The sequence below is a fragment of the Catharus ustulatus genome, chromosome 8 (assembly GCF_009819885.2).
Source record: "Catharus ustulatus isolate bCatUst1 chromosome 8, bCatUst1.pri.v2, whole genome shotgun sequence".
NCBI lineage: Eukaryota > Metazoa > Chordata > Aves > Passeriformes > Turdidae > Catharus > Catharus ustulatus.
The window spans coordinates 13,421,217-13,438,901 of NC_046228.1; the positions used below are offsets into that span (position 1 = coordinate 13,421,217).

A 17,685-nucleotide genomic window follows, 5' to 3' on the forward strand; every position below is an offset into this window, starting at 1 on the left:
ACCTCTCAAGGTCCCAGATTCTCAGAGGTGAGGTGTGTCCACAGCAGGCTGTCCCCGTCACAAATGAGCTGTTTAAAAAAAAGAAACAATCAAATAACACTTACTAATCCTCATGTTCTGAAGAAAGTGCATGAGCAAGACAGAGAAAACAGGTTATAAAACAGACTTTGAATTCTGGTTCAAGATGATTTCAGCATGTCCCACCACATTTCATAAGGGACAGGAAGCAGCAAAGGGAGAGCTACTGCAAGACTCTCACTAGCTGAGCTTCCTAGATGCAGCAGGTCACAACTGCAGAGAATTGGCAGGACATGAAGATGTATTTGTAATACAAAGGAAAAACCTAAACATTTTCAAATGAGTCAGTGCAGTACTCAGCATGTTTCATATGCAGTCAGTGCTGCAAGCTGCAGAAAGACTCCATCAAAAATTTACTGTTATTTCCTACTCCATGTCTCGCTTCTGTTTGTTGGCAACTTCTGAGTACAATCATGAACTGGCTGCAGCACCACAGGCCTAAAGAATCACAGAACAGAGGTCTCTGGTCCAGCCTGCTCAAAGCAGGGCCAATTTCAAAGCTGGATCAGGTTGCCCTCCCCAGTGCTTAGGCACTCTCTGTTAGAGGCAGCACAGTTCTCCTGCAGCAATATTTGGCTCAGTTTACACCCTCCAACAGAGTTCATTCCAAAGTCCTCTTGGCAATGCTATGTCCCTGCTGCACGTGCTGGCTCCAGAGGTCACTGACACCCACTGGCCTCACACTAGTTCATAAGACAGAACAAATCCTTAAAATCAAGCATCAGCAACATGGGTGCTGTGCTTTCCAAACCACACTGCTTGTTTCATGCCAGCTTCTCAGTCTCAGTCCAAATACGAGGAAGCAGCTCATGCAAGGACTTCTAAGTAAGTTACAAATGGCCTCTCACAAAGCCGTATTTATTGCAGCTACCCAGAATAAAATGCCAAAACTATGTTTAAGTCAATGCAACAAGGATAGCATGAACACAGGAAATGGAACCTGCTTTAAAAAAAAGCCATCTGTATGCTTTGCCTAGAGAACTTTTGCAGTACGACACAGGCCTGGCAGCCAAAAGATGTAAGCAAAATAAGACAGCAATGTCATGTGTGTAAAAACAGCAGATAGAGCAGTTTTTAAACATTTCTTTGATCCTCTACAGCATTCTTTCTTTGCAAGTCAAGGTGTCTGCAAGCCTCTAATGCACTAGGAATAGATTCTGGCAGCATCCTTGACTTCTGTGAGAAGCACTACTGCTGCTGTAAGAAGGCACTCAGCAGCCAAGTGGTAAACACAGGCTCAACTCAATCAAAGCCACAGAAAGACCAGATGGAAACAAGTCTGGAACTCAGGACTCCTTCTACTCCTATTTCATGGTTTTAGCTGAGCAATTGGTTACTCCAAAGCATAAGACTAAGGCAGCACTGACAAAACACTCTGCAAAAGAGGCAAGTAGATAACACCAGACCATTTCAAAGTGCTACAAGAATGCAGGAAGGGCTTCAGCAAGACTATTTTGTGATGACTCTATCCTTCCACCCAAACTCACATATCTAGAGGTGTCCACAAGTTCTGTGACCCTTAGCTGCCCTCTAGGCTAGAAAAGGCCTGCAGAACTACAGCTATTCAAAGTGACTCCAACCAGGACGTCTTATATGTAAAATTCCAGGTTCACTGGCTGTGCACATGTGATCAGCCAAAGCACCTGTAGCATTGGGCTGTCCCTACAGGTGCTGCAGGGTGCTCACATTATTCTTCTCCATGTAAGTCCCTGACAAAAGTCTGAGAATCAGTGGAAAATCCAATTCTTGTTGCTGTGCAGCAGCCATCAGAATCAATTAAAAAACGTGCAGCATTTAATCTTTGGAAACATGGTTTCTGCTCAATGCCTGCCTTCTCTCCACCATAGTCCAGGACAGGAGGGAACATTTCCCTTTTGCCAATGTCACCCATTCTCAGAGGAAAACAAGCAAAAGATGCCCACTTTGACAGACTGTCGGTCAAGCCCCATGTCTGGAAAGCAACACTTTGGTCAAGAGGTCCCTCTGCCACAAAGCTAGGTGTTGGGTTTTGTCCCTCCTCCCCAGTCATAATCCATTAATAACTACTAAAGTCAATTACTGTGGTTAGAAACATAATAGCAGTCAGGGAGTCAGTCAAGCAGGCAATTGGGTGCTTAAGATTTTTCTTTTGGGGGACAAACTGACTCTGCCCCAGCAGAGAACACCCTCGCGCGGGAGACAGACCCCTTTGTGCAGAAGGTATGCACAAGGCTTTGATGGTTGCCACAGGTCTAAATTACCATGGAGGCACACCAACTGGAAGAAAAAGGTGGGAGGAACAGTTAGGTCTAATCCTCCCTCATGCTGTCAGTCCTGGACTTCAGATTTCCCTCCTTGGTCCTTACCCCTCACCCCTCAGCGGAAAAAAAAAAAAAAAAAAAGGAAAAAAGAAAGAGAGACAGAAAAGCATTAGATAAAGAGATTTTTCTCCAGCATCAAATACAGGCCTCAGGGGCACAAACAAGTCTCTTCTGGGTAAAGCTGACTCCATTCAGTCAACAGGAATTTTGTCTCATACTTCAGCAGGATCAGGTTTGCAGGCCTTATCTTTAACAGCCTGAGCCCATTAGCAAGCAAAGATAAGACTTCTCCCACAAGAGCAGGCCACCTTCACTGCAGCATTAGAATGCAGCATTCACAAGACAACATGCACAAGAAGTGGTGCCAATGAGAAATTCTCAAAGCCTGAGAGTGAACTGACCTTAAAGTCTGGATTCCAGGGCATAAATACAGGGCCTCTCACCTTGAGTCCAATCTGCAGGCACACACGTTGAAGCCTTAGGTGTCTCATAACTGGGAACCTCTCAGAGGTGACAGTTTTACATCAGGCAAAAGAGCAACACAAGTCACCTTTCGTATGTCTAAAACAACATGCAGATTGGAGGAAAGCACGTAAAGCTTGGCTCCAAAACTTCTGAAACTTCATGCAGCAGAGCTTAAGCTTTCTATCAGGCTTGCTTCTTTCAGTCTACCTTCAACAAGGCTCTTTTGCTTTAGAGAGCACAGAGCACACATAAGAAAACCCTCCAACTTACAGAAGTGCAGTTTTTTCACAACTGTTGTTGCCAGCTGTCCAAGAAGAACAATTCAAGCTGAGTTACTAGCTTAGAGAGTATCATTCATTTTGCCCACACTGCTTTTTACAGCCAGACTGAGGAGAGACTAGATTGGGAAGAAGAGAGTACAGGATACCCTAAATATATTAAGGCAGGCATGACTCATCCAACTGAAGCATACATATCTGATCAGATGCATCTATATCCACCATAAAAACTGCTATGGCCAGTCTCCAGATGGCCTTGTAGGTGTAAAGCCCCTTTCCCACTAAGCTTCCCGCTGTCCTTTGAAAGCTGTTGGTTACCATGAGCAGCTACTATAAACTCCCTCTATTAGGTCCTTCTAATGGGAAGAAAAGCGCTACTGTAGGGCTTCCACAACAGGGCATGTTGTCTTCACAGGGATCCCCTAGGAACTAAAACCAAGCCAAAAACCAAACCAGGAAGGCAAGAATTTTGTACAGCATTGAGACACACATACTTCATGAACAGCATATTTTTGTTGTCCAACACAAGGAATCTTCCAGCTCACCTGACACTTCGATGTCCTCTTTTATTTGAATCTCCCTACTGACAGGCAGGAGAAGAATAAACAAGAGGGAAAAAAACTCCAACAAAACAACCAAGAGCCTGCTTCTCCAGAAGCCAGACCATCTCTATACTGCAGAAGGATTGTCTATTTCATTAGACATCATGCCCCCACAATAGAAGCTGGGCCAGGAAATGAAAGAGAACACACACCCTGGCAGTGTTGTTGGAAGAAACACATGAACTCTCCATCTGAGAGATGGAGATCTCATGGCATTTCTGGCAACAGCAGTAATGCTCTGGCTACACTCCAGTTGCAATAATTCCATGGCTGCTTCCCAGGTGCCAACTACAGTTTGATTCCTGTAGCACCTCTATTTACCCCATCCTGGACAGACCATTGCCAGATGTGAACAAACCAGAGGGACAGAGGTAGATGCACATTAGTCCTTTTGGAAACATGCTATTTATCCTGAGGCTTGGAAACAGTCTCAGCTCCAGAAATACAAGTAACATCGAACAACACATACTTTCTCCACTACCAAACCAGCCTCCAGAGCGGGTCCTGGGAATCCTGCAATGCAAAGTCATTGAAGGAACCTGGGTAAAACAGGTCCTTTCACACCTCTTCTCACTATACCTCCCCTGTGCCCCAGCCAGGTGCCCTGCCCCTGTACTGTAAACAGATTGCTTCTCTAGTTCTATTCTGCTTTTCAGGGATTTCAAATCCAGAATCTGCTTGACACGTGCAACAGCCTGTTCCTTCCTCCTGGCGCGCTCCCCCGCCCCCTGGAATTGGACATCGTTGTTCCATTTTGGAAACTATTATATATGGAGACTCACTGGACTGGGAAACAAAGAAGTTATTACTTGACAGAGCCCTGCAGCTGGGAATGTGGAAGGTGGGGGAGAGAAGGGGGAGAACCAAGGGAGACAGGATGGGGGGGTTGGTAGCAATGTTATGAAAGCGATCAACAGAAAGGACAGCTCAAAGATGGGAAACATCTATTTAAAAAAGTCTCAAGTGAGACGAGAAAAGAAGGAGAAGAGAAAGCAAATCCAAAGGGGAGATAGCAGAAGAGAGAGAGCAGTTGGTGCCGACGGTGCCGCGGGTTAAACGCACGGGTCCGTGGGTTTGTGTAGCCTTTGATTCAGCACTGACACGCTTTGGCAAGGGAGGCCACCGGAGCTGTCAAATCCTTCACCAACGTGCCCATCAATTGTATTCAGCTCTCCCCGACCCGCACTGGCATTTTAATTACTGTTGGGTAAACTAATTTGTACAAATGAAGGCAACTCTGCCTAATAGAATATGCAAGCTCTCTGACCTCTGACAGGCGATGACACAAGATACAAAGGAGGCAGAGGAAGGCTTTTTATCAGAGCCTTATTACTCTCTATTACTCCAATTAGTTAAGCTCCAGTGCTCCTAATTGGGGGAAAAAATTGCAATTAAATCAATTTTTGATGGGCTGAAAGTGGGTTACCGAACCGCCCTGCCTGTGAAACACTGATATTATAGCAGCAAAGGTCAAAGTCTTTGTCGGCACCTGTGGGGCCCCCACCTCCCCTCTGCAAGCCCCTCTGTGCCCCCCCAACACACACACAGCTCGCTAAGGCGAATCATTAGAACATGTCATGTCTTATCGCGGCCGCCACCATCCTGCCAGCCTCATCAGTTGACATCATTATGGAAGGTAACTCCTCCAGCATGAATACAGTGCTAAGGTCACACAAACTTGATGGAGCCCCTGCTGAAGAGCAGATGCAACAGTAACAACATTGTGAAGGGGAGAGGAGGGGGTCAGAAACCCAGCACAGGGAGTTTCGCCACCTCCAGCATGAGACTTCTCCAACAGACCAGATAAACACAAAGGGAGAGAGACAGAGTGCAGGGAAGCAAGTGCTCCTTCCCCAGGAGCATTTAATTTGCAAGGAAACAAAAAAAAAAAAAATCCAACAAAAAAAAAAACCAGCACAACATCAGTTTAGCATGTTGTTCTTTATGAGCAAGCAGGCATCACAAACATACAAGAAATCCCACCTGCCTTAGATGCGTGGACAAACCCAGGACTGGATGGTCATGCAAGGCTGGTGTTGCCCCTTCACTGTCCCTGACCAGTTCCTTTAGCTATACTTTGTACTTCTCACAGGATGACCAAAGAACTGTACCAAGTACCTCAGAAGTCAAGCCAGCTGGGTTATATGTTAACATTCTGTACCCACAAATTCAACAAAAATCAGAAGGTAAAACAGTTGGACCTAAAGCTCACCTGAGCAAGCAGAAGAATCCCACTGCAGGAGAGTCTCCCCTTTGTTGAATAACCTTGCTGAAAAGACCCAGAAGTTGAAGGCAAATAGCCAGGCTTGTTCCAGAAACAGACTGGAAAGCTCTGGCAGGTTTGCTGCTGCTTCTTTGAGCTCATGTGCATGCTACAGTATTCCCCCAAGGTAGCAGTCAACTCAGAGTTAAACTGTGCTCCTGATTTACCTCATAAATGTCACACAGATAAGGTACAGAAGAGCTCTGCCATACCCCACCATGGACTCAGCACAGAGAGAAAGCAAAATGCATAGAGAAGGCCATGAACCCTGCAATGCTGACAACCATTATTGCTCCAAGAAGAAACGCTGTGCTCTTGGCAAGGAGCACCAGTGACACGTGCATGAACAGATGGACTAATAACTCATTCATATGCCACCTCAAGTGGACCACTAAAAAGTGGTCTCCAAAAAGAAGGCATTTACATTTTGTACTGAAGGGCACTGTATAGATGCCAGTTGAAACATGAAGTCACATCTGAGGCAGAACTTCAGCTCATGAGATAGAAGAAATGCTCATGTTGTTGCCTCCCAGGTCATTTACTTCATGCCTCATGGTAGAGGAAAATCAGCTTCACCTCTCCAGCCTTCCTCCTTGGCCTCTAACTTCATGTCTTCCTCCAGACTTCAAAGACACTTAGGTTGAGGAACACAAAAAGCTTTTAATATCCGCAAAAGCCCAATTCCTGGCATGGTAGACAAGTCACTAGCAAGCTACTCTAGCAAGCTGCTTAGCAGCTGTCCGACCTAGACACCTCCATCTTGCCTTCATTGCTTTGCAGTTTCACCCCATACTCTGTGCCCAAGTCACCTGCAACCTTGATCACTGTCCCTTCAGTAGCCCTGCAGCAGGTAAGTTTATGAAAACAAGCCACCTCATACAGAGCACAATCCTCATTTCTGGAGAAAAACTGAGCTCAATGACATCAAGACAAAGATTCCAGACAGGCTAAATACATGCATACTCTTCCAGTATTGAAAAGGAAAATACCCTTGATTAGAAACTAGTGATTCAATCCACAAAACAGTCCTGATGTTCCTAGGGCTGTTCACATCTAAGTATCACTGCTTTCCCCAATACTCCACATGACACACACTTTTAGAAAGAACCGAATGTCCAAAAGAGGACCACATTCAGATTTGCTCTATAAAAGTTGATTGAGGATCCTGAGTGCTCCTGTAGAAGAGGAATATTGGAACAGTGCTTTTCACAGTACTGCTCTCATTTTTCAGAACTTCAAACAGAATTGCTTTTGTAGCTACATAAGCATTTGACATCAATCCTGCTCCTTTAGTGAAGGAAAAGTCATGATAAACTATTTTTAACAGTGTAAAATACATATTTATATGGTATGTCCAACAGTCTTCATCTTTCTTCACTCCCCAAATCTCTGTGCTTGCCAGGCACGGAGTTCATGCAGAGGTGTTTGTACAAGAACTCTTTGTCTCTCTTGAGACCAAATTTAAACCCCAAATGATGCTCAAGTTATCACTGTTATTACAAGAAAAAAGAGACTCCTTAACCATAAGAGAAATTTAATCCAGAACCTAATTCAGGCACTGATCTAAATAACATGTACCAAAAATCAAAGCCCGTGCCAAAACTGGTTTGTCTGTGAATGCTTACCCGGCTCTTCTGTGAGCAGAGCTCTCTTTGCAGGCAACCGCTGGGGTTACGTCTTAGAGGCTGAATAATAAAGAAACATGACTCAACTGAGAAATCACTCCTGAGTCTAAAATCTGGGCTGCGAAAGAGATACAGTTCTCTATTCTTACCACAGAGAGCTTTCTGCAGAAAAAGAGAAGGGGGGAAAAAAGATGAAAAAAAATGTAATCTAGGGACTTTCAGGTCAGTTTGAGACTAGGTGATTAAAAACCACTACAGCACAGTTACATCAGCTTGTCAGTAACAGAACAAAATCTCAAAGAACATTCTTAGTGCTCAGAAGCTATAACATTAGAAATTCAAAGAAAGTGGCTACTAAGGTTACATTTCTGTTTTGAGGAGTTAAGGGTTTATTTGTTTATTTTTCAAGTGCAGGTGAAATAACCACAGCTGGTGTCTCAACTTCTTTACTCACACAATGCATTCTCCCTTCAAATCTTACTACTGAAATCTCAGCCATCTGTAGCAACTTCATCCTATGCTCTACTCCCTAGAACAGCCTTTCAAACACCAATGGGCAAGACTCCTGTGAGGTACCCATCAGACAGCTGCTACAACATGCCATCTGCAATACACTACATGGGAGCTGCAAGATAACTTAATAAAATCTCTAGCTTGAGAAAATTCCCTGGGTGTTTGGAATGAACTGAAAGGAAGAAACAGGTGAAGCTACTGACTGTGCAGCAGAAAAACATGATCCCTGGATGAGATGCATGCACAGTATTAGGCACCGTTTGTACCTACAGACTATCATGCACCTCTGAGGGCCTGGCATTCAGTTGTCACTAACCTGCACACACACTTCCAGCCTTCATACCCATCACGTTTTCCCTCCCTACTCTGCCCAGTGCCATTATCCTTCCCCTCACCCCCATGGGGAAGACACCCTGAGCTCAATCTTTGCCCACTTCCCCAGACCCAGCAGCCCCCTTGAGCTTGGTGCTCTGGGCCCACACACAGCCTTACAAGAAGCTCTGAACTCCAGCCCTCACTTTCTCAAAGCCTGCCCAGGTGTAAAGCTCCAGCGATTCCTTTTTCTTTGCCATTTTCCCTCCCTCCTCCCTCTCCTCCTAGCCCCACCAACATTTTCAGGCCACACAGTGAGCAGGGAGGTTGGAGCACATGAGGACCATTGCAGCAGTCGTGCTGTTTCAGGCCCCCCCAGCTCAAGACAATTTCTAAGAGCCATTTCTTATCCTCCCCTCCGTGAAATGATTTCTGTTAATTGCCTGGTGGGAATCAGTTATAGGTGGGGGAGACTCTCCCCACACACACACCCTGGCCCCTAATTGGCTTATTGAAGTTTTAACGGGGCTTTCACCTGGAGAAGCTGGTAATTATTCCCTTCATTCCCCTCTTGCTTGTACCTGTAGCTTCACACTTGGGGCCTGCCTGGCTCCACAGGGGGGACTTTGTTCCCTCTAACTACAGGCCCCACACAAATGGGCCCAGCAGCAGGACAACACGGCAAAGTGGTAATTTTCAGCCCGGCGTAATTAGCCAAGGTTCTTTCAGCCCAAACTGCTGAATGGGGAGAGGGCTGCTGGGGAGGGTGCGCCATGTGGGAATGGAGGAACGGGGGCTGCTCTCAACAGGCGGACAAAGACCTCTCGGGGGCTCCAATCTGCGGCCAACAAGAAGAGGGGGTGGGAGCGGGACAGTTTGCCTGGCATAGCTGGGGCATGGTCAGCAGTGGGACACACACTGAAGAAGTTGGCCCATGGCATCCTTCTCCCAACCTGTGGAACAGGGCAGTGCAGGATGTAAAGGAGAAAAGAGATCCAGTGATGCACAACAGAAGTGTGTGAAGGGGTGAGATGTATGTCAGATTCTTGAAGGCCTGGTGTAGCCTATGTTCCCAGGACAGGATTTCTAGTCTAGTACCTTCACCCTGAGATTTAGAAAGGCAACAGACTTGGGGAGAATAAGATGGACAGTGCAGGTCCCAAACAGGATAGCAAGAACTGTGCCAAGGACAGAGTGAGAACTCTTATTGCTGAGAAAACTCATGCAAAAGTAAGTCAATTCCTTCAGCATCTGCTCCAAAAGTCAGGCAACAACCATAACCACAACCATAACAGCAACACAGGCACCAGGCTCTGTTCTAGCTGAGGTATCTCCCATCAGCAAACCAAAACTGTTTTTCATAGTGGAACCTCACTTGTTCTGTCTCCCTTTCTGCTACAAGACTTTAGTCTTGCAGAACTACCAGGAAACCTGCTGCAGGTGGGTTGAAAAACTTGGCCACCAGTGCATTGCTCCTGTGTTAAATCAGATTGATATCACATGACCCACAAGCCAGAAACTGGCATCCTGTGTGTGGCATGATGCATCTGCTGATTCTCAGGACTTGCTAGCATCTATGCTTTTTTTGAGTTATCACCATTGCCTTCAGGATAGAAATGCTTGTCCTGACTTGTCAGGTCTGGTAGACAAGTTAAAGCTCCTGCTCAGCTGGATTAATGATCACACCTTCTGTGCAGTGGGGCCTAGGGGATTTTTTGTTTGTTAGTTTTTAAATGTTAAACCATAGTTTTAAAAGACTCACCTCATGTCTCTTATGACTGCAATATCCTACTAGAAAGCAAGAACTGGCATAATCTAAAAGCTTGGTCTTGATTCTGCAATGAAGGTGGGGTGTTAGACAGGGAAGTGAAAAGATGCCACTGTTATGAAAGGACAGGTACACTGGAATGCTGAGCAAGCCCTAGGAGATGATGCAATTACAACAGTCCTGCCAACAAGGAAAGGAGATCCTCAGGGACTCCAACTGTAGAAGGGAGCACGCAGGCAGCACAACCCCCAGGGCACAGACTTTTAATTTCTGAGCTGCCTAAAATACAACTGTGACACAATGCTGCAGCAGGTTGCAAAGCAGAGAAGCAATTGCCTGGTTCAACTCCATGATTTTGGTTTCTTTTCGGGCTCTATCTATTTCTATCACATTTTATGAAAGGCTCTCACAGAAAAGATAATTTTTCAATTTCAATCCTATTTATTTCAACCTCACCCAAGCTGCTTTAAGTATTTGTCACAGAGATGAGTTCAGCCAGATACTGTGTGCCTTTGATCCATCAATGCTCAATACTTTTCCTTAGAAGCAACTTTTGACAACTCCGGACAAAGTATGCTTGCTGTAAAATCCACGCCAGCTCTTGAGAAGCAGACACAAGAATGAACAAAAGCAGACGCATGTTGACCAGGCCAATTTCAAGCCTGTGCAGAGGAGCAGAGTGAACATTCCCTGCACTAGTGGGAAAAGATACGTAATGTCATCTGTGCTCACACTTTATCACAAACCTTATGTGGTCCAGGTCTGCTTCTTCTTATAACCCCACACCCTACAAAAGCACATGTAGAATTGATTTAAGTAAATATTCCAGCTGCCACTGCTTTGGATAAAAGTCTAAATATTTGTTCATTTATAGAAAATGCTTTAAAAATCACGATGCAAAGAAGAAAATCTCTTCTACTGATAAAATACCGCCTTTCTATTTTTTAAGGTTCAGGACTGCCAAGACCAATCCCAGTATTTTTTCAGATGTGACTGGCAAAGTTTTCAGTTAACAAGTATTGTTTTAAGAATGCATGTGTATATATATATATATATATATAGAATGACATTTTATATAAACTTTTCCATTAGAATCTATGACAGAAAATTACTTTTCAATAAGCAGCAATCCATGCATGCCAGTGAGGTCAGGGGGAGGGGAGAATCCTTTCAGGTCTGCCAGAACAACTAAAAATCAAGAATGTTTCAGTTTAAAAGTAGAGGTGGAAGGAATCTCTTTTCCTAGTGCCACGAGCCACAAATTATTTTCGTCTTTTTCCTTTTGCCATACAGACACACATACAATAAATTCAAACTCTCATATTTAGGAAGATTTGGAAAATAGTGATCAGGATGGTGAGGAAGAAGAGGAGTTATCAACAAACATATACTTTCCTTATCTTAGCACACAGGACATCAGTTCTTTCTTGACACCATACAGAGGCAGGAGCTGTACTTGTTCATGCTTTTAGGGGAAAAAAGCCAAATAACAGAGTGCTTGATCTTCCTCCTCTGCCCTGTGATATTCAAACAATTTACAAATTAAATCTAAATGAGTTCTTCATCAGGGGAGAGGGAAATAATACTCAGACAGTTTTAAGAAGTCAAAGACCATGAAAAGGTGAAAGGGGAAAGGCATGTATATGGAGCACATGCTACACACAGAAAGGGCCAGGACACTGAGGCATGGAGACACAGGTGCTCTGTGGAGGAGGGAAGCAAAGCCTCATCTGCGTTTAACTCAGCCATGAAATGACTCCTAGAGCTTTCCTGTTCTGATCATTCCAGTCCTGACACGGACACGCTTGCAGCAACCTTAATCCACTTGCCCTTAAAGCTCTGGGCAGCTTCCACCTCCCCAGTTCTCCACTCTACACAGCATGATTTGCTTCAGGGTTTTCATACTATGTGTTAGGAGCATGTCAACTCTTCAGCCCTAAGCAACCAAGATCCTGAATAAAACCCCTCCTCCCCATCTGCAGGTCCAGGGTATACTTGGTTGTGAGCAAGCACCAGAATGAGAAATCAAAGCTGCCAGTCAGGCCAGAAAACCCCAGCCCTGCATGCAGAGAAAGGCATACAAGGTTTCATTAACAGATAATACACATCTAAGGCACAGAGATGTTTAGTGGCCACCTCCCACAAGATCCCAAACCACTCAAAAATTTGCTGAAAAAGTTTTGCAGAAGCCGGAGTTCAAATCATGCTGACATCAATAAGGCACAGTTTCACAGCACCTTCAGCATCTGCAACGAGGCTGGGCTTCAAGACAGGCTAAGAATTGCTAAATTTCACTGATAACTGAGATAAACCAGATGAAGATAGGAAAGTAACCAGGCAAAATAGATGGCATAGAAGATAGGGAAAAGAGAAGACAAGAAGGTGAGCATTAATCTATTATGATGTTTTATGTCTGTATACTGGGGGAAAATTACACATAAAATGGTATAAGAGGGAAAGGATTGCATTGGAAGAAAGGACTGAGAAAAAGACTCTTCAGGCACACACCTCAAGTCTGCAATGGAACAGAGGATTCCCTAACACACATTGTCCTTTGATGACGAAAAATAATCTGATAAAGGGATATTAAGTACTACACTGTCTCCTGCCACTCAGTAAGCTGCTGTCTAGGTGAAGCAGGACAACCTGCTGGCAGTCATTCCTCCAGCACTTCAAGGAACAGAAGTCTGGAAGCTTTAAATACATAGGCAGCTTTGTGGGTAGAAGTGTGAAACCACAGTTTCCTCCTTTCCTTTCCATGGCTTGCCTTATTTCCATGTGCTCTGACAATTTAGGAAGTCACATCCAAAAACACAGCTATTAAAAGAACAATTTCTCCTTGGTAAGTCAAAGACCCACACAAAGAAATGCCAAAACCAACCTCACTCACACGTCCTACACTAAAATGAGCACATTACTTGAGCATCAGTATTTGATTCTGTAGCCTGTTACAAGTGTCCCACTCGAAACTGTCATTCATCTTTTATCATGTGAATACACAAGAACCAATTATATGGCCATCAATTCATGTTGCATCTCTGCAGACTCCAGTCAGAGGCTGCACTGGGAGGAAGTGATGAGCTTGTACGCCTGAACTCCACTCCAAATAACAACTGGCCAGCAAGTACCTGCAAGACATGGCTTGCTACTGCTTCACACATAGCTATTGATACTAGAGCTGGGGTGGCTTGGGAAAAATATTAAAACTTTAAACAGAGTGAAGAGTATCGAGAGAGAGAAACCATTCACTGTATTACTCCATAAGATAATCAGGCAAAAGGTTTAAAAATGGAACAAGATGGTTCTTCCTCAGGACACAACACTGAATTTGAAAGGAACCTATGAAACCCAGAACATTAACAGGTTCAGAAAGAAGAGATGAGCTGCTCACAGAGTTATCTTCTGCAAATATGAAAGAAACATTGGTGCAGATGAAAACTCTATCCAGGGAAACCCTAACCTCTCCCCATTGGAAGCTGGGAAAGAATAGTCAGGAAAGGATCTTTTCGCTCTTGCTTCATATGTCAAATTTCTTCTCCATAGACATTTACTACTGACCACTGCTGGGGTAGAGGTATGCTGGACTGACCCACCATGGCCAGAAGAAGAGAAATGCCCACTTTTGTCAAGCCATAGTCCATCGAGCTCACTGCTTTGTCTCCAGTGGTACTGGCAGATGCTGTTCAGGAAGATTGTGTAAGCTTGGCAACCTTCTGTAGTCATTCACTTTGCATCCACAATTGCTGCATTAAGGACTTTAAAGAGTGTAGTTCCCTATTAAGAACCTGCTATCCATGAATTTACAAAATCACTTTCAAAACTGGCATCATCCACCTCCACAACCTCTGAAGCACTGTATGAAGGGAATACTATCTTTTATTCATTTTAAAACAATCTTCTAGTAATTTCAAATGTCTCTAGTACTATTGCAGGATTTGGTGAATAACAGTTCCACATTCAAGCTTACCCACCATCATCTCACTCTCCATTTTTTTTTTCAGGCTGGTCTTACCAGGACTAACGGAGGCAATCAAACATCAGTATATCATTAACTTCTACAGAGTGTTTTACTTGTGACCAAGTAGGGAAAGACCACAAAAACATGATACAAACCAATAATGTATCCATCCATTTTTTGGTGCAGAAGAGTTTTCCTCTGCTGTATCTCCTCTTCAAAACCTGTTGGCTCATTGCTGCTTCAGAGGCAGGTTAATTGCTCCATGTTCTGAGGCATCAACCAACCTCAGTCACTCCTAAAATTAGCAGGGAACAATACTACCAGCTCTACTGAGAGAGCTGAAGAGCCAGCACAGATATCAGGACCTTGAGGGTCTCACAAACCAATCTGGGAAGTAGAGGACTCAGATACTGCACAGTGCCAACAGCATTGTTCACCTGCACACAATTCTACTGAAGTACCTCATATTTTCCACCAGGTACCAGGAGCATGAAGTCCTCGCTTTGCCAGGCTCCAAACTTACCTGAAGTGGTCTGCACACCATCCATGATCTCAGACTGCTCTGAGACCATCAGAAGACAGATGCTAGAGAAACATTATTCTTTTTCTAATATCTGGAGCAGGTTCCTTTGCTTCTCCACTGTCAAAGAGGAGAAAATCCAGGAGAAGTATACAGAAAAACAAAAACATGCTCTAGGCCAAAACAGAAAATCAGATGCAAGAGAGAAACTCTTCAATCAGACACTCCTGCTCCATCCCCTCATTAAATCAGTCTGAACAGTCAAAGCAGGTCACTGAACAAAGCACAGGTGTAAAGCTCAACACAGCTGCACCAGAAGGAACAGACCAAGCACAGCAATAGTAGCAGTTGCCCCTTGGCCCAGCTTAGTCCGCAATTGCTGCTTCTGATGAGTTCACTTCTGATCTTTCAGTAGTCTCTTTCAGGACTGGGGAAGAGGTACACACACAGATTTCTTTTTTCCCTGAAAAAAACCTAAGCTCTTAGGTTCCAGCTTGCAAGGCTCTCTTCAGCCCCCACACTAATAAATCTTTGGAACTATAAATCACCTTGGTACAGGTCTCTCTTCTCAAAGGAAATGGGCTCTCTCTTGTCATTAGTTCCCTGTGTCTACCAACCATAGCAGGGCCTCATTCAAGTCCTCTTTGATGGACGGTTAGACTTAAAGGAATATGTGCTTCAATCTCAGAGGAGAGAGAACAAGAATTTACTAATTAGACAGGGCAATGCACATTAAAAGCTCGCTTTAATACCTGGTCCCAAATTAGCCCTGCACCTGCCAAGTGACAGGATGCCTACAAAGCAGTAAGAGTACATCCTACATGCAGAGATAGTGAATCGAGTATCAGGAACTCAACACCTCTTAAGAGCAAGAAAGTGGTTGCAGCGGTTGTGTTTCATGCAATTGGGAGGGAAGGTACAGAAGACCTGACAAATCTAGATAATGAACCATAGAACACAATACAGGCAACACTGCATAGAAAAAACACATTCTATTCTGCCTTCCAGTCTGTAACAGTCTCACACTGCTCTGAAAAGAAACCAGAGTCAATGGAGCCATGGAAAGAGTCAGGGTCACACAATTCTGTCCACGTTTCCAGTGTCCGACTCAACTCACAACAGAGATTCAGGATGTCAGCAAGCCAAGGAAACTGAGGCTTAGCTACAGGCAAGAGGCATGGTGGCATGCTCCATCTGAAAGTGTATTAGCATTCAAGACAGATGCACACATCGAGGAGAAATTCCCATTCTTCAGAGAAACTGGTTTCCCTTCAAGGATGACTATCTTCTATTACTCATTTGCTCCTCTCCAAATTTCAGCTTCTCAAGTCCTGTTCCCCTCTTGCCTTATTTTAAACAGTCTGCCAAGCATCTTCTGTGAGGACTGAAGTGACAAGGAGAATGTTGCAATGGGAGACATCATCATTCTGGTGTGTGCCAGACCTAATACAGGAAAAGCCTGTCTCTGAGCTATGCTTTCATTTTTATCAGTATTTTGTCTAAGCCTGAAGATATTTCTGCGGACAGTACTGTCCTCTGTGTCAAAATGCCAAAATGATAGTCGGAGATTTACATTTATGACTTCTGTAAATTCATACATCTGCAACCTCATCCCAAGCACATGGATGACAGAGCCTGCCCAGGATGAAGGCATTGCTGCTGCAAACATCTCCCCCTCTGCCAGGAACCAACTTCTCTGCAGACAGAACCCTTCCTTCAGCAGTTTCCTACAATCCATACTGATATGCTCACGTATTCTTTCTCCTGAGCTGGAACAGAAAGTTTGTAATTGTAGATTGGAAGAGCAACACACATTGCTTACCACACACCTGAAGAAAGTATGCTTTTCTCTTCTTCTTCCTCCCCCTTCTCCTCTTCCCCCCAGGCTTTCCTGAGAGCACTGACTGATAAATAATTCAGTCCATGGTTGGAAAAAAGAAACTGTCCCCCTCTACTTATAACCAGGAAATGCAATGCAAAACCTTGTCCCTTGAATTCCCTCTAAGTTACTCCTTGCCCCCATTCACACATACAGATGTACATATAAAGTACATTCAAGTCTGCCTGTTCCTCAAGTTGTCACAAGCTGTTTGGACCACAGAGCTGTATACAAGCTCCAAAGCAGCCACTAGACACGGTTGGAAGTTGGCCATCGTCTTCCCAGGAATATAAGCAAATTTCTGTTGGATACAACAGCTCTAGTTAGAGGTAGAATCAGGCAAACACACATTAAATAAGTGTTTTGTGCAGCATGGACTTCATATGCAGTATAAAATAGGCTCGAATTGACTCCATTGACCATAATCAAAAACATATCCCTTTGCTTCAAACAAACTAGTGCATTTTGGATAGTCTAGAAATTTGATTCAGCAAGTACTCGAATCAGAAAAAGTTACCATCACCTGCAACCTCCTGTATGCTTTTTAATTTCCTTCAGGAAAACTAGGACTAGTAACTGCCTTCATGTGTACACAATCATCACTTTCTTGTCTTAATAAATAAAGAACTGGTACTTTACTATAATTCTCCCTCCTGCAGCAGTCTGAAATCCTCAGTCCGATAAATTCAGTACTTTTGCAGTTCCCTCTCAAATATATTTTTTACTTCTAGAGAAACTAAGGGCAGGGGGGAATCCCCCAAAGAGGCCCAGTGCTTCCCTCCTTGTAATGAAACCCTGTAATGGAATGCCCTGCACTCCAATTAGGAAGAAATGCTAATTTTCTCCAGTTGAGCACCCCCTCTAGATGTATCTAATTTGTTTCACTGCTTTCATCTCTCCCCTCCATCACATTTTCATTTAAAGGTTATGATCTGTTTGTGCCCTCCATGCCGCGCCCTGACAAGACACCCCTATGAGAGGTTGCAGGGGCCAAGTCGCCCTTCCTAACCCCCTTCCCAAACAAAAACCAAAGCTTTTTTCCCTCCACTGCCTCTTTAAGAAATGCAGAAAGATGAAGGGGAGGAGCAGGGAATTGGGAAGACAATAATTAAAAATAAGAAGTA

At 44.2% G+C, this 17,685-nt stretch overlaps 1 protein-coding gene across 1 annotated transcript in view; it reads right to left on the bottom strand.

Annotated features, from left to right (window-relative positions):
• The window catches only part of FBXW4 (F-box and WD repeat domain containing 4), a 63,144-nt gene that overhangs the window by 13,084 nt on the left and 32,375 nt on the right, over positions 1-17,685 (bottom strand). Inside the window, exon 6 of the mRNA XM_033065559.2 lies at positions 3-68. Within this exon, the coding sequence (XP_032921450.1) occupies positions 3-68 (66 nt within the window). The remainder of the gene's footprint in view (positions 1-2; positions 69-17,685) is intronic.